Source organism: Alligator mississippiensis, chromosome 8 (assembly GCF_030867095.1).
Source record: "Alligator mississippiensis isolate rAllMis1 chromosome 8, rAllMis1, whole genome shotgun sequence".
Lineage (NCBI taxonomy): Eukaryota > Metazoa > Chordata > Crocodylia > Alligatoridae > Alligator > Alligator mississippiensis.
In genome coordinates, this window is record NC_081831.1 from 73,122,530 (window position 1) to 73,143,043 (window position 20,514).

The window sequence follows — 20,514 nt, forward strand, 5'->3', positions numbered from 1 at the left end:
TCAAATGTGGGACAACTACTCTCCTCCACCACCAAGTTAAAATCCAATTTAGTTTCTCTTTGGAGCTTTGTAAATTTATGACCTAAGCCTTAGCCTAAGACGGAGAGCTTTTCTCTACTTGTGACTTCCCTGTGAAGAAGGGCTAACTGATTAAGATGGGAAGTGAAGTCCTTTGGCAGCAACAAATAATATCCCAGCAATATCTACTCCTGCTATGCATAAGGATTTGCATTAGCCTCCTAGAGATTACAGATTTCCTGATGAGATCACTGATTCCTGAGCCATCCAATATAGGTGACTAACACCCTCCTCACCCGATTGGCCTCAAAATCTGCTGTAGGGACAAGAAGCCCCTCAATGTGTTGCCAGCTGTTAGGTATTTCAGTCCTGGCTGCAAAGGCATGAGGCTATAATGCAATTATTCCTGCCATGTGTTCTTCCAGATAGAATGGGGATAGGGCTTAGCTGTAATGGCTGTAAAGTTGATTGTCTTAATAAGGCAGCTGAACACAAGCTGCCCGTGCCATTCCCCTTGGCACTCGGTTCCTTTAGGGTTTGGTGATGGAAGATACTGGCCCAGTGCAGCAAATCCCTTATCTGAGTCCATAAGCCTGGGAGCAGTTCTGTGTTTGGGCTTAACTGGAGTGGTGTGGAGGTGCTCAGTGCCTGGCAGGATTGAGCCCCACGGGACTGACACAGCCTATTCTTTTGTTCTAGTGTGGCCATACAGAAGGGCTTCCTGAGTCTTAGAGTAGACTCCCGTCCTTACACACCCAAAATGCCCACTGCAATCGAATCCTATTAAGGAGAGGTAGGATGGGAACCTCTGCTTTTAGGTACAAGCTGAAAACTTGTGGCTCTTACAGGGCACTTCCAAGCAAATGGCCATATTTCAGAAGAAGCATGTGGTTGAGAAGCAGCAGTATCAGCTGCACTTTGCCCTGTCACATCTGGTAGGTTAAGGGATGGATGATTTGAAAGAGCTTTGAATGGCAATTTTCGTGTTGCAGAGGGGGAAAAAAGGCTTAAATTTGACCTTTGCTGTTCAATTTGATGCCCAAGGTAAATTAGAAATGCTAACAGAACTTGTTCTTTTGTGGAAATGGTCTTGATTACTTTGGTTTTGCATAATCCAAATGTTAGTTTTCCATTTCTTTTTTTTTTTTTTTTAAGACATCTACAGTGTAAGTAAGGTTAAGAAAGAAAACAAACCTCCAGGCTGTCACAAAATGTAGCTGTGGTCCCTGAGCTGCAGCAGCCTTTTAACAGCAGCAGAACTAATTGCAAGATGAATATTTAATATTTAGGAAGGGCAAGCCTTGCTCAAGAGAGTGATTGAAAAGCCCGGTGAATATGGCAGTGCTACCTGCATGGGGAGTAGCTGTCATGCGGTGGTAGGCACATTGGACCCCAACGTTTCCGTGAACTGAGTTTGGGGATGCTCGGGGCTGCGGAGATGTAAGTGGGCTGGTGAGCATGCTGGCTTGCAAGCTGGTTTTGCTCCCTACAGAGCGCCACAGCCAGTTGTTCAAATACAAAATCACAGTCCTTCCACCAAATGTGCAAATAAACCAACAGACAAAAACCTCGGCCCTTCTCTAGGCAGTAGGAAGGAGCCCCTTGGCTCTGGCCCAGGAAAGGAGTGTGGCCCCTTCCTAGCAGCAAATGTATTTGGGTCCCAGTTCACCTCCTGCCTGAAAACTGCTGATTTACACATTTTGCTTCCCTCTACTCTCTCTCCTTTAGGGCTTTAGGCTACTAGTGGGGAACTCCCTAATTACCTAAGGGCATCTTTACATTTGCTCTGGGGTGGAGGAGGGTGCGCTTTAATTAGAGTGGCTCTCGGAGCTCTCTAATTAAAGTGCCCATAGTGTCATGTGTATTCAGTGTCCTGCACTTCAAAATAGTGACAGGGGTGCTTTAACTAAAGCTTGTTGCATGAGCTTCAGTTAAAGTGCGCCCGCTGCCAGTTTGAAGTGTGGGGATGCTGGAGGCTGCTGGAGCATGCTAATTAGCACGCTCCAGCACTCTCGATTAATTGATGTCCAATATTGTATAGGTGCCCAAAATGCCCGCAGCGGGGCTTCTCTAACAGGGCTTCTTGCTCCCTCTTAAAGGGCCAGACCACCGTGTTACAGAGGAATTGGAAAGCCTGCACAGAACTCTTTGCAAAAATGGAAAATCCGTGTGCTTCTCTGTTAAAATGAAAAATCTATGTTTTTCTTGGTTAAAAGGGGAAATCCACTTTTTTTTTGTTTCCCATGGGAAATGGAAGACCCGGATCCCTGCTGATAAGCAAGTGAACAGACATTCATTTGGATTCTGGAAATGCGGGCAGATGCCTGCAGTGGCTTAGGCTGGAAGCTGGGGGTGTGTGCTAGAGCACAACTTCCTGATTGGCTGGAGCAGACAGCTTGGGTCAAGCCTAACCTGCCCACCCTGAGACGGTGGGGGTTTGCAGGGGAGGTGCAAAACATCCTGGGATGCGGGGGGACTGTGAATTCACTTGAATCTGGAGGGGATCTGGGACAGAAGCTGAATAAATCAATTTAACTTAAGTCTGATACTGCATCTATCCAGGTTTATCTTAAACCAGTTTTGGCCACTTTGAAAGCAGTTTATGTGCACTGAACTTCTGTTGTGTTACAGATCTGAACTGGTTCTGATCACTTGTACCAGTTTATGTGCAATTTTTGTCCTTAGCCTTAGAGATGGTGAACTGCTCTCTCACAACCTCTGTTGACAAGTGGTAAGTGGGGATGGGATAGCTGGAGTGAGAGCAAGGGATGGAGAAGTGAGCTGGATGCCAAAAACTGTCTCTAAGGTCTCATAATGGATTCCATGCTCATTTCTAACTGAAATGAAACTGCTCCTGAAGTTAATAGCAGTTGGCACTGAAAGACTGGAGGGCTTCATCCTTAGCACTTCTCATCTACTGTCTTTTTGAGCGAATGTTGGATTTTTGATTAACCTATTTGCTGCCTAAATTATTCTGAGCCTGATAGGTGGAGAGAAATTGCTTATTCTCTGAACAAGCAGACTTGGAAGGAGATATGGGGGGTGGGAGGATGGAGCGGGGTGGGGGTGGGAGGATAGAGGGGCCGGGGCAGGGTGGAGGGGGGAGGAGGTGGTGATGATGTAGAGCCACAAAATAAAAGGTGAACAACCTAAAGATATTTTGGGAAATACCAGGTGAAACAAGTATATGAGTTCTGGATGAGTTATTAAGAAGATGACTATTCCAGGAAGCTTCAGTTCAGAGAACTGTTGCTAAGTCAAGTGGCCAGGAAGAAGTTTAAAAGGAAGGCTTGGTGACAGTGTTCTTGAAAGCTGGAGGCTTGGGGTGAACATCTCCCCAAGTGGAAATCAGTGAAGAAGAAGGCTTGGTGCTAATAGCCACATAAGCAGTGCCACGGGATATGCCATGTTACCAGATCTAGAAATGTGGTCTTCTAGTCCTAGCTGTGTTTCCTCTTTCTGAAACCAGTGAGCTCAGGCCTCCTGGTAGCAAGAACACTCTTCACATTTATTGTGATGGTCTGGGTGATGAAATGCTAGCTACCCAATTCTGCTCTGTTGCAGCTTTGATAGAGATGTGGGTTTGAGAGAGAAGAATGAGACTTGAAAGTAAAGCTATAGACAGAAAAGCTAACTGTAAAGCCCAAGAAGTGGCTATGGTGGTGGGGGTGGAGGAACTCACTAATCCTAGTGAAATGTAGACAGTTACTGAAGAAGTCTCTCCAAAAAAGGGAGTGATTTTTATGTTTGGGACCAGCCGTTATGAACATCCGAGTAGCGATGCAATACGCTTCTCTTGAAGCCTCTTCCAGACTGACTGTGATATTGGTGGCACCCCACCGATATCATTGAAGAGCCGTTCGGCCTTGAAGGGGTCACAGAATTAAGGTTCTGTAAAGCTTACGCTCTCCACCCTTCCAGCTCTTCCTTGTAGCTTTGAAAGATTAGCACTTAAATGGAGCCAGAGCAAAACCTAGAGCACCAATATGACATGTCCTTGTCCATTTATATTACTAAACTGCAGGTGGCATAACTACACCCTTCAGCTTGTAATAGCTTTTTCCACTGCACAATTGTATTTCTGTTGCCACTCGATGTTTCCAAGTCACCTGCCTTTTGAACCTCCAGATAGCCTAGTACTGATTTTACTGTATAATTGCTTATAGACAGGGTGGGGGAGGAAAAAAGGAGAATCTGAGCTTGCCAGATGTTAACCTAGTCATGGGGTTGAGCCCAGCGGAGCAGTAGCGTCGTGGAGTTTCAGGTACTGAGGTATGAATGCTAAATCCAAACTTTATCACAGAATTACTTACGTGCGCTGCATATTGAGAGGACTTAAGTGCCTGGTTAAGATGTTGGAGATGCACAGCGAATTAGGCAAAAATGAAATCTTATTCAGTGCTCATTGAGCAACAGACTGAAGGATGCTGCATGATTCAGATCTTCAGCTCTAGTGGGCATATATAAACTCCAGGCTTTTCTGATATCAGTTTTCCCCTAGTAAAAATTGGGCATTAATAAAGAGGGCCCTTTATATGGTATATTGGAAGGCAGTGAGACCCTTGGAAACCAGGAATGAGAGATGGATCAAAAAGATTTCAGTTTTATGCAGCTCAAAGTTTTTTGGTAGGGGTAACAAAAAGAGGAGCAGGTTGATAGAAAAATTCTCATTAAAATTAAAAGCCTTAGAAATTGGGAAAGTAACATCAAAAGGAATGGAGCATAAATCACTATCTGGAGTACAAGCACAAAGACAAAAGAATTGGTGTTGCCAGTTCATGCTTTGTGTGGGAAAACAGTAATTTATTTCCCTGAGATTTCTGAGCAACAAAACCTGACAATTGGAAACTGCCAAAGAGGTGGGTTCTCGTTTTTAATGAGCACCTTCCCCATCTCAAATACTGTGGAGAAACCGGTATCCACAAAGCCTCATGGAGCATCAGCAACTCGCGCTTTGCATTTGAAAAACAAAGTACAAAAGCCCTTTAAAAAAAACCAAACCCATACAAGTCCTTTAAAAATGAGATTAATAACTCTGAAGATTAGAACACAACCTCATTTTATGAAAAAAACCAGGATTTGGAGCCTGATATAGCCTGCACTGGTTTTCTTTCTCACCGAATATTAATAGTCTATTCGCATTGAATATACTTCTCCCACTCGTTTCACTCGGGACCCTTTTGAATCTTGGAAGTTATTGGAGCTGGGGAGAATGAATGAAAACCAGAGACTATTTTGCAAAGCCTGCCTGGGCGTGGTGGGACAGGGCTCGGAAGATAGGACTCAGTGTTTCAGTATAGATCGGGGGGGTGAATATCAGACTGAAGGAGTCTATTAGGTAAATGAGGTATATTTATACTGCATTGCAGCTCAGTTCTCCACTTGCTGGTTGCTTACAACTCTGATTTGGACAGCTGCCTGAAATCTGGGGTCTGCTGTCGCAAATGGTATGATGGAGGGGTTGGAGGGGGGAAGAGGGAGGGGTATCAGTTATTTCATACCGACTTAATCACCGAGAACAGGGAGAGGCAGGTGTGATTATCTTCTCTAGCCACAAAACCCCTCTGTTTTACAGAAATCCCCCCTCCCGCTTCCCCTTTACTTTCTTCACACAAACGTAACTGTTGGCAGCAACAGAGTTGGTTCAATTAGCTAGGCGTTCCTTTGGAACACTCAACCATTAATATCAGTGCAAGCCTTCACTAGAAACCTGACATTTTTTTTTCTCCTCTTTTTTTGTACTCCTCTGGGCACCGGCGGTAGGCAGTACTTTCTTGCCAGGCAAGCTCTATATGAATGCAGAACAGTTCCTTGGGAGGTAAGGGGCATAATCTTGAGAAAAGCCAGAAAATACAAATGATGCTTGCATGCGGCTACTGAGAAAGGGCTCCCAGCCCTGAGGGTGGCCTGGCAGTCGTCATAGATATAGTCATCTTCTCGCATGTTCTTGTAAAACTGCTTTCCACCTGCCCTGTGTCCCCTTCACTGTTGTCTGTGCTTGGCAGAGTCTTGCGATAGGCCAAGTCCATGCCCAGCCCTGGAGAAGTATTGCTTGGTCTGCCCCGTGAGTTGTAAGTATAGCTGCCTTTGCTCCTTGAGGGTCCCTGCCCAGAAACCCTCCTCTGTAACAGCATCAGGTGAAACACCTGCTAGGGGCAGGCAGGACGCTGAGATGAGACCTTTTCACCAAAATGTAGCAGCTGGCCCTTGCTTTGCTTGGCTTGGCTCTGCTGTTCAGCTGTGCCCCATCACATCTATGCAGGCTTGCTTGTGCTTTTGCAGTCTGCCCAGGATACCAGTGCTTTATCAGTGTAAAACTTTAGGCTGTGCCCATAATGACATTATTTTCTGTTGCCCTAGTCTGCCCTAGCCATGAGGGCAGGGCCAGTGGTGAACAGGGTTAATCCTGGCCCCTGTGGCAGACCTGCTTCTACTTGGCAAATTGTACTCTTGCTGCTTTTGGCTGGGGTGGAAGGGGAATGGGTTTTTCTGTACTGGTCCAAAGCAAATCTTTGCATTCATTTTAGGAATGGCAGCAATCATGCCAGGAACCTTGAGCTAGACTGCTGTTCTTATACCAATCCAACTCTCCCCATTTATATAGGACCTTGGTGGTGTCTCGGTTAAAATGTTCAGAGCTGTTATGCAATAGCAACAAAGCTTTGCCCAGTTGGTTGTTTCCTCTTGCACCCCAGCAGACACTGGTAGAGACCTCAACGTAAGCTTGGAGGGCACCTCCTGTGTTCTCAAACCCAGTCCTCTGTGAGTGCAGACAAGCATGTGCAAACATCTGCCCAGAAGAAGCTGCAATGACATCTGCTCTAGTGCCTCCATGTACCACAGCTGTAAAGCACCTGAGAACAAAGCAAACATCCTCTGCAACGTGCCACGGGGGGACAAGGGCTGCTGATGGCCATTGCAACAGCAGGATGATGCCCCTTCTGGGAAACTCTAAGGGCTGCTGGTCTCTGGGATTACCAAGAGAGGAGTGGATAGTGGGTGGCTTCCCCTTGGGGCCTTCTAGCCATAAGACTTAAGCACAGTAGGAAAAAAAAAAGCTGAAATGAAGATAGGCGAGGGTGGTTAACACGCATCTTAAACTGGACTGTGCTAATTTGTGGAAATATTAGCTGTGACAAGGCAATTAAAGTTCAATATAGTTTCCCCATAAGAAGATAAATTTACTTCTATCCAGGTCAACCCTGATTAGGGAGAAGAGAAGGGACATGAGATTCCAACTGGATCTGGGTTAACTTATTTTTATTGAAGGTCAGCCACTGATCCGTACTGTAAAAGGGGAAAGCAGAGATGGCAGGATTTCCCCAATGAAATAGCTGACATTTACATGGACAGAAGAGAGGGAATTCAGCCTCAGGATCTAATATTTATGGTGGATTTTTGCATTTTTATCCCATAAATATGTTTAAAAAGAAAAAGAGTAAAAGACCAAGTTACAGGACTTCTCTGCTGTCAGCTAATGCTGAAGCAACAGGTTTCCGCTGACAGCAACGAACTCTCCATCACTACAAGGAACTGAGTTATGCCCCCAAAGGACAGGTAAAAATAGCCTGCTCAGATTATCTCAGTGCATCTCTATACACCTCAGGTCTACATATTTGCTAATGTTGCCAAGGTTGCAATTAAGGTTTTGAATTATACTGCAATGTAGATTAGTGCACTGTAGGTAACGCATTGCCTTATCAATTATTATAATAGTATCTCACAAAGAGGTTGAACACTTGCTTTAAGTGAAACTTAAGCTTCCAACTTCAAATCTTAGTGCTACCCCTTCCAACACACTTTAACTTCTCCCGTCAGCATGAGAGCCTCAGCTTAAAGAACATTTTGTATATAAACGGGTCATAGCTGGAGCAAGACACGATCTAAAGTATTAGTTTTTGAGTTTCGCACTAAGATTTGGTTTCCTTCCAGGCATCTTGCACTCCTCCTTCAATATGGTTCTTCATAAAACTGCTGACTTGCAGACAAAAAGGAACATCCAAGAAGCTTAAATGGGGAACTCTTTTGGAAACAGTTGGCCTTAAGTGTTGGGTGTTTAGACTTTGGTTGTACATTTTCATTCCTAAGAAATCAGATAGTAGTAAGTCTGTATGGAATGGAGGGAAAATTTAATGTTATCATCCAGACATATGCAATTTTGTTCTCTTTCTCTCTCCCTTCTCCCTTTTATTCTCCCTGCAAACGAACGGAGTTTGTCCACCCACATTACTTTTCAACCATGTTGACCTTCTGGTGCATTGCCACTGAAATCAGTATTTTTGGGGATGATACCATCAGGAAATTCACTAGTGTCGTGTGCATTTTGCATTGGCATTCTTAAAAGTGCTACTTGCTCATGAAGGGGTCACAGGAATGACCTATAGAAATCTTCCTTCATTATTCTTGGGTAGAAAGATTGATTAGCAAACATCTATCAAAGTTGAAAACCTTTCCAGCTGAAGCAACTGGTAAAGCTTCTCCTGACTTCACTAAGGCCAGGGTTTTGCCCAGTTTCTCTAGCATGAATAATGTGCCATTAAGTGGAATTTGCGTTGGTTTTAATAGGCTATTTGCTGCAGTGTGGTTAGTTTAAGGAAAAAAAAAAATCAGCACAAAAAAGGGACCTGAGTTACCTACCTCTACGGAAAGAATTGGAGAGAGCAAGTAAAGTGGGGAAAGTAATTTGCAAAGCTACACTCGAAAATCATTCTAGCATAACATCATCATTACAATTATCTGTCAAAAGATTTAGTTCAATTACTTTTTCTTAAAAAAAAAACTCTCTTGTCAAGATGGCCCTACTTGTATCAGGATTTGGTACTCCAAGGAGAGGTTAAGGAAAAATGAATACTAATTCCTTCATTACCCGTTGTCAGACAGCCTTCACTTCTTATAATTCTCCATGTATCCTTTTGGTTCTCTAACACTGTAACCCTGGGGAATCAATAGGCATAAAGTGCTCAAGGGAATATAGAATTCGGGAGAAAGGAGCACTGCATATTTATAGCTATGGTACAGTAGGGAGGGAGGGATTTTAATGTGTAAGTGGTAATTTTGAAATAATTGAATAGCAGCTTAATTGCCATCATGTAAGTGATTATACATGGTCCCTTACATTTTTTTCACACAACAGTAGGCTGGTTGTAAAATTACAAGGGGAAAAGATATAATGTAATAAACTCAAATTAAAATGTATGATTTCCAGGGAATCGCAGGCCTTGTACTCCCTTTTGCTACTTTATCATTTCAAGTGAATGTGCTGAACCTCATGCAGTAACTCTGCTGGTCCCCTACTGGGGGTGGTTCAAACCATAGGGGACTATCCAGACAAACATTGTACTTACGGTGTGTGAACTTAAGGGAAAGATTTATTTCCTTTGCCTGTAGCTTGACTGTTTGTGTAGGCAGTTTTGCATATTTTCCTTTTCCTTTTCCTTTTCTTTTCCTTTTTTTTTTTTAATAAGTCTGTAAAATGTTCAATGTTCCTTTAATCCCTAATTCTTACCTATTGATTTAGATGATCAAAAATACCCCCACCCCTATTATGTGAGAATAAAGGCCCTGGTTCAAGGCCTGCAGGAGCCAACAGGAAGCTTTGCTACAATTATGAGTTCCTAGGGTCTTGCTCCATCAAAGCACTTAAACAAGCGACTTCAGCCATGCACATTAGGCCCCTTGAGTGCCCACAAGACTGCTCAGGTGCTTATAGTTAAGCAGACTTTTAAGGGCTTTTGCTGGGTTGGGATCTAATAGACCTGTTTTTATAACCGTAGTAGAGGTAAATTCTGCTCCGTTACATTTTTCTCGAGTGACTTTGTACTCTTAAATAAAAGCAGAATTTGATTCAATAACTGCACTGCATTCCAACAGCAATTTCAGACCAGCCTCCTTTTTCCTTTCTAGAGTCAGTAATACAAAGAAGACTGTAAAAAGTCACCAGAGAGACTAATTTTTATCTTTTTAAAATTAGAACCCAGGGACTCGCATTCATTGACTTCTGCATTTCATTCACTTGCCTCTACTTCATTTTATAGGTGAAATCGTTGGAATAGCGTTAATTCATTGCAATATCTCTCACAATGTAACCAGTGGGGAAATAAGATTTCTAAGAGGAATTATGTGAATAATTGCCCTTATCTTTTGCCATATAATGTGGAAAATCAAGAAAGTTTAAAAGGCTCTCTCTCCCGGTATGAGAGGCGATTCATCTTTGGCTATCAGATTCTCTTGGCTGGAACAGACAAAATCTATCACAACTATATTTTGGAAACAGTGCACACGCAGTCTAACTCAGTTTTACAGCAAAGTGATAAATGTTCTGAGTGTTATTTCAAAACTTTTGTCTGGTATTTGGAGATCAATTATTCATAGACCGTTACTTTGAACAATTATGTTTTCTTACCTCTGCATAAAAATAAACCCAGAAGTCACTAGTGTAAGCCCCTGCCCTGTAATGGTTCTTTGAGAAATGTTCAGCTGTAGCTGCTGCTTTGTTGTAGCAAAGAGCTGTGATTCAGACTTCGTACTATGTTTGCATTTCAGCTGTCAAAGAGAGTGAAAGATGAAGCCTCCCATTCTCTTGGTTCTTGTGATCTGTACTGTAGTCAGCACAAATTGGAAGCTGGTGTCAAAGAGAAATTCTGGTAAGTCACAGAAGAATATCTTTTTTATCTAAGTCTGGATTTTGTGATCATGCCACAGACCCTTTTAGATATTCCTGTTGCATCGACTATGCCCTTTCTTGCATCTGTTTCCCACCAGCTTATGCAATAGGCTAAACTTTATGTTGTTATCGTCATGGGGTTTCTTTAGGTATGGCCTGTTTTATGTGGGAATGTAATCATTTTGTAAAGCCCGAAATGATTAAAAAATGATTTGCTCTGCAAAATCATTACTGAGTTCATTGATAACTTTTCTTCTCTGGTCAAATTCTCAGTTATACTAGAGGGCTGTCTGCATTTAGCGGCCTGGGCATACAAGGGGAAAGTGGGTGAGACTCGGTGGTAACTGCCCAGATAACAAGTCACCAGCTCCATAGTAACTCCCCATGTACCCTTGTCCTCGTGGACATTTTCTGTTTGCCCTTAGCAGTTGTGTGGAGTTAATTGGGAATAATGCTCACATACTAGGAAGTGAGATGTAGATCTGGGCGTTCCCGGTGTTTGGTCAAGAGGCCAAGCTGTAAATGCAAACAAGACTCATCGTATCCTTTTCAAGATGGTAGGGCAGAGTTGGCTTAGGTCTGTGTGAAAACACTGAAATCAAATAGCTGTCAGTCAAGGCAAAAGTTACTCCTAGTGTTTTACCCTTTGGCCAAGATACGATGTTCCCTTTGTATCAAAATCAGAGCATGAAGGGATTCCTACAGGACGGGAGATAGCAAGGTTAGGCCTCAAGATCTAAGGACCCTTTAGAAGAGCCCCAAATGGTTATTGCACTACAGCTGTCCTGCATCGACTCCAAGCACAGAGACACTGATGTCATTGTGGAAATGTCTGTACGGGGAGTTAACGTGGAATACTGGCTGGGCCTTAAACTGGAACCCAGCTTGTTCCTTCCACATATAGACAGGCCTTAAGGCAGAAGTAGTAAGTTGGTATGTACATTGTTTAATGACAGTTGAATGTGCAGTGTATACTCATAGGCTGACTATGTATATACTACTTACATTTTTTTGCAATAATTGCATGCTATGCATATGAACATAAGCGTCTTAATGAGCTTTCTGTCCTCTATCTTTCAGCTAAGAGATTTAGCAATAGCATTTTGTGTAAAAACAAATGACTTGGCGGGTGTCTGTTGATTTCAAGTTTAGCTAATGCACTTTTCTCAGGGAGAAACGCAGTTAATTTCTCATTATGGAGTTGTACAGATTTCTGGAGAAGGCTAATATCTATTTTTGGAACAGCCAAATGCTAGGCAGATTTCTTTTAATGGTTTCGAAAGTGTAAATGGTTATGTTATTCAATGTAAATTTTGAGCTATCATATAATCTCTATATAACTTTCACCTTAAGGGCCTAGTCCTACGTGTCCTGTGCTGTCTTGCTGAAGTTAGGTAATTGGGATTTGGCCATAATAATAGATTTGTGGCTCAAGTTTGAAAACAGGCTTCATTGACTTGGTCTGAAGCCTATGAGAGAGTTAGTGCTGTGATTATATGGGGAAATACTTTTTAAATGGAAAATTTTGCCAATGTTTTTAAGTGAAGGATTTTATTTGTATGACTAGGCAGCATTATGCCTTGCAATTGACCCTGGATGACTAATATAGGGAAGGATATTGTCAGTGTCTTATCTATCTATCTATCTATCTATCTATCTATCTATCTATCTATCTATCTATCTATCTATCTATCACAAATCTTTTGGTTACTATATCTGCCAGCTGATGGTTTATTATTAATTATGCTTTAGTATATTGATTTTTTTGGTCACTTTACTGACTTTTGCCAATTCCTCAAGGTATAACTTATTTTTATCAATCTGAATTCAGGTTGAATATTGGTAGGGGGTAAAAAAAAACTTGAATATATTAGGCTATCTAGAGCTAAATGTTACATGCTAGACTATATTTTTTATTTACCTGGGTTGGCGTGCACTGAGCATAAGATGGAAGGAAGAAAAATGAACTTATGGTAGCTGATATTTTAGGTTGCTATGTGGAAGAGATTATCAATTGTATTTGTCTTTTTGAGATGTGTGTGAGTCACACTTTTCTATGTTGAATTTGAATATTTTGAACTGTAATTGATAACTTTCTCCAGGAGAAAAAATAAAGGACCTTTTACACGTGAAGAATTGTTCCTTGAATATACACTTGGGGTTTCAGTGAATGTTGTATATTTGTCAGAATACGGCATATTGAGGGAAAGGTGTCCAGCACACTCTTCTTCTTAATTCTGTCTTATACTTGGATTGTGTTATAGGAGGCAGCAGATGGATACAGACAGATGGGTGTTCAAGGAAACTGAGACAATGTTATTCAGTCTGATACCCACTAGCCATAGCACACTGGCAGACTAACTGTTGTCAAGTTGTTGGTAGGCCTCCTGGCAAAGAATAATCCTAGGGAAGGTTTAGCGTTTTGGTTTTTTTATATGTTTCTGCAGAGCTGCTTCTTCTAAGGGTGAGGGGCAGGAGAGGACAAAGCAAAATGGTTCCCATTTTAAAATGTAAGAAGAGGGTGCCGGAGGGTGCCATTGTGCGTTGCTCAGAGCTGGGAGCGGCACTCTTGATGAGTGAGAGATGGTGGGTTGGGTAGGGGTTGTCTGGAAAAAAAAGATACGTGGCTTGTGTAATGTGACTGAGAAGGTCGAACCGGTAGAGGGTTGCAAAGTGATGGTCTGATATAGTCAAAGTGACAAGCTAGAAAAATGATTTCTTCAGCAGCATGGTTTTAAATGGTACGAGACTGTATTAGTTGAACAGGAGGATGAGATGCAAGATGAGAGCCTGGGCACAGCTACTTCTGCATGGGTCCATAGGAAAGACCAAGTTTTTTGAGATGCCGAGCAGAAAGAATCTGCAAGATTTAGATGTGCATATACAGCATGACCATGAGGATCCAGGAGGGAGATATTCATTTTGAAGATGGCTCCCAGGGAATGGGCTTGAGTGACAGGCAGGGTGTGGGGATGCGGAGGGATCAATCTAAAACTAATTAGAGCAGTAGGAGACTTAGGAGGGGACAGTCAGAAGCCTAGGGAGGATGACATTTCCAGAAGAGCATGTCAAAGGCTGAGACAATCTAGGGAGATGAGGATGTAGTTATTAGTGCTGAACTTTGGCTAGGAAGAAATGGTTAGATACTGAGAGTAATTTCACTGGAGTGCTAATAGTAAAAAAAGGTTTGACAGGTGTGTGGTGGGAAGCACACCTGTCCTGGAGGAGGTGAGATAGGCAGCAAGCTTCAGAAGCTAAGCAAGGTGATTGGAAGCCTGCTTAGGAAGACTGGCCAGCCAGTACGGATAATTGTCTGGCCACAGGAAATAAAAGGCTCCCAGGAAGGGAGGCTTGTAAGGTGACAGACAAGCACCTCTTCCAGGATCCGTAGAGAAGGGACCAGACATTTGGCCTGTAGTTTTAAAGGGCCAGACAGCGAGGAAGGCTGCAAGCCTGAAACCTGTAACCGGAAACAGAGTCTCCGGGTCTTTGTCTGGGTCTTTAAACCCACAGACCAAATGTCTGGTCCTTTCTCTATGGACCCTGGGAGAGGCTCTTGTCTTTCAGCTTTCTCACCTCCTCTGTGCCCAGCCTCCCTTCCTGGGAGCCTTTTACTTCCTGTGGCCAGCCAATTATCCCTATCAGCTGGCCAGCCTTCCTAAGCAGGCTTGTAGTCGCCTTGTTTGCCTGCAGCTGGGCAGCAGTTTCTGAGGCTTGCCGCCTATCTCACCTCCTCCCAGGCAGGCTTGCAACCTGCTACAAGGTGAAAATTGTCCAAATAAAACGGAGGATAGGGGCGCTGTTAAGTGCCAGCCAACAGGGGGGTTTGCTAATCTGATAGAGTGAGTTATTTTCCCCTAGTCCTTTATGTAGTGCTTTGAACAGTCATAGCAGGGAATGTAAAACTAATTAAAAATAATAGCATTTCTAAGTAAATGGCTCCAGATTATAGATTCTGTTTAAACATGTTAGACTTAATCACTACTGGAATTACAGCTAGTAATTGATGTTTTTATTATTTTGTGTGTATTTACTGAGCCAAAATATGAAATGTTAACACCTTTCAACTTCAGCACGTCTTATGCCTCCATACTCCTGTTGCAATGTGATCTTGCTTCCGATTATTACAAAACTGGGTTCAAAGTAGTAATTTATATATACAAAACATTAAACATTTTTACACATTTGGAGAAACCTGCAACCAGTCTATGTGGTACAGACCACATCTTTGGACACTACAGACCCTTTCCTTACCGATCAAATGCACACAATTCTGTGACGTCTGGAAATGGCTCTGAGAGTTGGGTACCTGAGCCTCTTGAATACTGTTCAGTCTGTTGGGCAGCCGCAACCATTGTGTTACATTAAAGCAAAGGCGTAAATTTTCAACATTGATTAGTTGTGCCTAAGATAGGAGATCTTAACAGGGCCTGATTTCCAGAGAGAAGTACTTATCCTCTTGGGAACAATCCAATTTCACAAGTCTCCTCGAGAATCACCAATTAATTTTTTTTCCTTCCGCTTTTATAGAATTTAGTTCAGAGTGTTCTGTGCATTTATAGTCCGGGACAACCTCTGGGACCCTATAGAAACGCAAGATCAGACCCCTCCAGATCTTGGAGGAGCAGGGAACAAAGGAGACCCTTATCTTTCTTTTACCTTCTGTAACACCTACCGTCTTTTTGTGGAGAACAGCATGGCAATGTAGCCTTTGCCAATGCCAATGCCAACCTCAACCTCTCACTTCTTGCCTAATGCTGATGTGTGTGTTCACAGCCCTGGCAATAAAAAAAAAAAAAGAAAAATATTTAGGCTGGTACATAAATGTGGTGTTCTCTTTTTATATTCTGTCTGTTTTGTTTTTCCACTGCCACCTCTCATCTCTTTAGCTGCTATCACGTGGAAAGGAGGAGGAGAAGCCAGGCTCACATGATCTGATAACTCTCTGTGGGTTACCAGCAAAGTCACCTGCGAAACCATGCACCTCGTTATGGGAATCTGCACCTCTGCCTTCTCCAGATACAAAGCATCCTTACAGCTAGGCAGGGCTATCTTGGTGACAGCTGGCAACATTTAAGCACTCTGTCTGGAAGGGGAAAGGGAGATTCAGGTAGAAACAGCAAGAGGAAAAAATCAAATAATTTATTCAAAGCTTTTCATGACCTCCCCCTGACATGGATAAATGCTGAGCTTGTTTAAGCAAGTTCTTTTTTTTTTTTTCCTTTTTTTTTTCTTTTGCGCTCCTTAAAATGAACTGTGTAATTAAAACAATTAAAAATTGGACTTTAAAAATTAAAGCCAGGCATTTTTCCCTAAAGAAAAGCTACAGGAGGTTATGAATGAAGATAAATGAACACCATTAGAGCTTCCCAATGTGCTGTAAAATGCAAAGGTAGGAGCTTTGAAGGCTGGGAAAAGCCAATTGAGAAAAATGTGGAATAAAAATGTGCATCAAAACCTTAGTTAAAAGCCATCACTCCTCTTCTAATGTTTAGCTATTGCTGAAGATGGGTATGAAAAAGATCTGCAAAACCACAAGGTGATGGTTTCTGGTGCTATGTGAATCACTGGTTGTGTCTTAGAGTTGGTTGGAAATTTTGTGATGAAACACTTTCATTGGAAAATATCTGTTGGTCAGAAACAAAGCTGATGCTTCTTTCTTTTTTTGGTGGAAAGTTTCAGTGAAACTTTAATCTCTCGGGTCCAGAACAGAATTTCTGATGAGAGAGGCCCACCCCAGAATTGCCAAGAAGTTAGTGGTTAGGACATTTGCTTGACATAAGTGAAACTGTAGTTCGGATCTTTGCCTGGCATTTGGTTATTCAAATATATGAGGAGTATTGGGGTGGAGTTTGAAGTCTGTTCTGGCATAAGCAGTGGCACGAGAGGACTGAAGATGTGTAGGAGATGTCCAGAGGTTCGAGTGGGCCTGCAGTTACAGCAAGAGACTCGGATGCAGACGCTCAAGTGCCTTGAAAGTAGGCATTTGAAAATGCTTACAAATACAACACTGACTGGGCCTTAGCTACACTTAGCAGGGGGTATATTATGCATGTCTTGCAAGCATAAAGTTACTTTGCAGAGGATTGTTGGGGTGTACAGTCCAATTCAAAATGATGATCTTCTCCTGGCCTTTCTAATTGGTGCTCCCACAGTAAAACAGAAATCTTGACCCTTCTCTGGCATTTGTTTGCTTCGCATTATGAAAGCTGTTACTTCTGTTCAAATTGCCACTTCCTTCTGAGCTGTCCATTAGTAATGGGTTTGTTTAATATTTTACTTGCAGCTGCTGAATAATTAAGTGAACGCCCCACAGTAGCATCTGGCATGCGAGTGAACAGACAATTAGCTGAAGACAGCCAAAGCACTCCTTGAACAGCATGGGGTTTCCTTCTGGAATCACCTTAGCCTACTTCTCTGTGGGTCAGGCTATTGCTGCCGGACCAGATCATGCTCAGTGGGACCATTTAAGCAAATAGGGTTTGCCCTGTTTGTTTAAGACCAACTCTAGCCTACAGCCAACATGTCACTAGAAAACAAAAGTTATGCTATCGGGGCATGTACTTAAGCTGTCACAATCCTACCGAAGCACAGCCTTTATCCACTTACCTGGGAAGTATCGTTTCACGAGCATACACATACGCACACATTGCACCCACTGAAGTCAGTGGTGTCAGGGGGCCAGGATTTCAACCAGGGATGTTTGGCTGTTGCTTATGATGATTTGTCTAGAAGGAGGGTTTGATCACACAGCCGTACTCACATGAGTAATTTTCGTAATTAGTTGCAGTTTTATTCTGTGAGGAAGGCCCGTTCATGAAGTTAAGAGTTTGATTCTTTACTTTTTTAATGTTTTTCATGGCAGGAACCATGTACTTCAGGTTTGGAAGGCTTACAGAGCTGCACAAACACCTAATAGTTAGCTATTTACTTTAATGTCACAGAAAGCTGTTGCCAGCTGTGTCTCTTGTGCGACCTAAGCCATTTAAACTCCATTTTTAAAAATGCCCATTAGTTCTGTATGCCCAGATTTAGAAGAACCAGGCCTATGCATCTCAGGCACTTCAGTACTTCTTGAAACTCATACTGAGATGCAAGTGCTTCAATACCTTTTGAGAATCTGGACTGTGGTGTCAGAACACCTAAAACTCTAAAATCAACCTGCTCTTTGGTGCCTTGAGTGCATTATTAAGACAGATCTTGCAATATTACACCATGTATTATTCACAGGGACTGCAGAACCGATAACTGCTGAAACAGATCTAGGGGCTGCCACTGTGAGGATTAATTCTCGTGCGTGGGTCTGTCCGTGGAGTCTAAAGAATGAGGTTCTGCTGGTTGCTGCGACAGTCGCACTCGCTGTGATCCGTGCATTTCACCTCCAGTTTTTAAGCAACGGATGCCCAGAATATATCGGATGAGATGCTGTCTTGGTTTATGTGGAGTCTGCTCTGTGACTGCGCTTTCAAAGCAATAAGCAGTAAAATTACAGGAGAGGGGAGGGTGTAAAATGGTTAAAGGAAATGGTGAGGAAATGAAGAAATATGATAATGTACTTTTTTCCAGCAGTTTTGCTCAGATAACTTACTTTTTAAATAGAATAGAATCAACTTGAGCCTCCCGCTGAAACTCCCAAGGAAGTGCTGTGTTAAATCTTTTCAAGTTGCTGACTTGTGACAGAGGGACGGGACTCTTTCAGTACTTTTTGCCACTGCTGGTATCTAGTCCTGCATGAGATTCTGTTATTATGGTACCTGCTATTACTTACTAAAGTAGAAATGATTGCCTGTCTATGAGCTGAAAGCTAAATTGATCCAAGATGCAGTGTCACCTCAAGGGTGTACATTTTATCATTTTATTATCTCTAACCCTTTCAAACCCAATCGATCCTTTCTCTATAAGAAGCATGATTAGTACTCGTAATAGGCTGACAGGAAGACATATAGTACACAGGAGACAGGCCAGAGAGACGCTTGTGGGCAAAGATTTGTGTGGTGTTTTCAGGCACGGGCTGTTTGCAGTTCCTTTTTCCGTCGGGGTGTCTGTCGGCGAGTCGTGGGGGACAGTGACATGCATGTATTTGCTGTTATGCCCAAATACAAGAAACAAGAGCATGAGTTCATTCGGCTGCGGTTGTAATCATGGCACTTATTGATGAATACCAGAAAGCTTGAGACCAGCACTGTGTCCTTAGGTCTTCATTTCACGAACCCTGGAGAGTTTTCATAGGTCTCAGATGAAGGTTTCAGTTCATCCTCCAGGCTTCAGAGCCACCTAGACCTGTTCTGAAAAACAATCTTTGCGCCCTGTTGCACCTTGGCTTTTCATTTACCCTCTTGTGATGTGATGCCGCTGGAGGATGCATTAAAATTAGTTGATTTTTAAACTTTCTCCCTGCAGTTTCAACAAGTTTCCTTTTGTGTTATATGGCAAGTCACTTAGAAGCCAGATTTTTTTAAAGATGTTTCCTTCTCCTCATGGCACAGGGGGTGGCTAGTGGGATTGCTGGCCTTTAATCTGTGTGCATCAGGTATCCCAGGTATAGAAAGAGAAATGAAATCAAAGCTTTACCAAGCAGCTATGTGACTGAGGCAACAAACCCAAAATGCAAGGGTCTGATGGGACACAATTCAGTAGTGATACTTGCCTAAGTTTTGTGTCTGTGATCCATATTCAGTTGCCACTTTGAGCAGAGCATGCAGACTTTCTGAATATGACTGACCCTCTCCTTTCCTGAGTACTGATATTGGGGAAAAATGTGGATTTAAAATGACCTTGGAGACTCGCCACTTGGTATAATCTTGTGTGACACCATCAATTCTTGTCTAGCGTTTCTTTATAACCGTTTCACTTTGATCTCATCTGAGTTTAGGGTTAGATCAGTGTTCTTGTATGAAATGAACTCTTGCATAATTTTAAAGACGTTATTATTGATGAGCACAAGAGGGAAACATATTTTGTACTTTGTGGTGTACTAAGAAGGTTGTTGCCAAAAAGTAGTATTTTCATGTCTTGGTGGGAGTCTTTGGCTTTTAGGAAGCTTCAGCCATCTTTGATAATTAATGTCCAATTTTAAGCTCTCCGAATAAAAAGCATCACAATCCCATTTCACAGATGCAGAAACTGAGGCAGGGAGGTGAAAACATTTGCTTCAAGTTATCCAACAATCCTGTGACTGCCTGGAGGTTAAACCATTTGTTTCCAGAATCCTAACGTACTGCTTTAGCCATTGGACAAGTCTCCCTCATTTAAAGGTCTCCACACTTTAGAAGGTCACGTTCTTGCTGACTTCTTAGTGCTGGTACCAGAAATATTCATTTTAGGGCAGAGAGAGAAGGAAAGAGTTTTCTTGAAGGATAGAAAAAACATTTGCCTTACTTGGCTTAGTTGTTCCAGAAGCCAGAGATGTAACGACGTGGCCAGGCACTCAAGCCAGCGGCTGCGATATCATCTGCTTGCCACTAGCATGGTGGTTTGGCTGAATTTCCATCCCTCCCACCCCACCCAAACCCTTTTTTCTCTCTCTCAAATATTAATATGCAAATAGTTTAAAATGGCTCTATCCAAGGGCACTTCAGTGCTCTATGTATTCAGGTGTTTGTATTTGTTTTGAAAGGCATGGATTATACAGGACTGAGACTCCAAATGCATCAAATCTGCTTGGAAAGTAGAGAATTGGGGATTGGGGCTTTTTTCAGTTGAGCAGTTAATGAATTATTTGTCCAGTGTGTTGAAAAATATAATTTACACAGTAAGTACATAAGACTAGTATTTTAATACGGCAAACATTAGATTATGCACGTAGCGAACAATTCCCAACCACGGAGACTCTT

The 20,514-nt window shown here is 42.5% G+C and overlaps 1 protein-coding gene across 1 annotated transcript in view; it reads left to right on the plus strand.

The window, feature by feature from the left end:
• Nucleotides 1-20,514, plus strand: part of IL1RAPL2 (interleukin 1 receptor accessory protein like 2) — a 567,145-nt gene that overhangs the window by 8,986 nt on the left and 537,645 nt on the right. Inside the window, exon 2 of the mRNA XM_019487751.2 lies at nucleotides 10,561-10,661. Coding sequence (XP_019343296.1) covers nucleotides 10,580-10,661 — 82 coding nt within the window. The 5' untranslated portion in view covers nucleotides 10,561-10,579. The remainder of the gene's footprint in view (nucleotides 1-10,560; nucleotides 10,662-20,514) is intronic.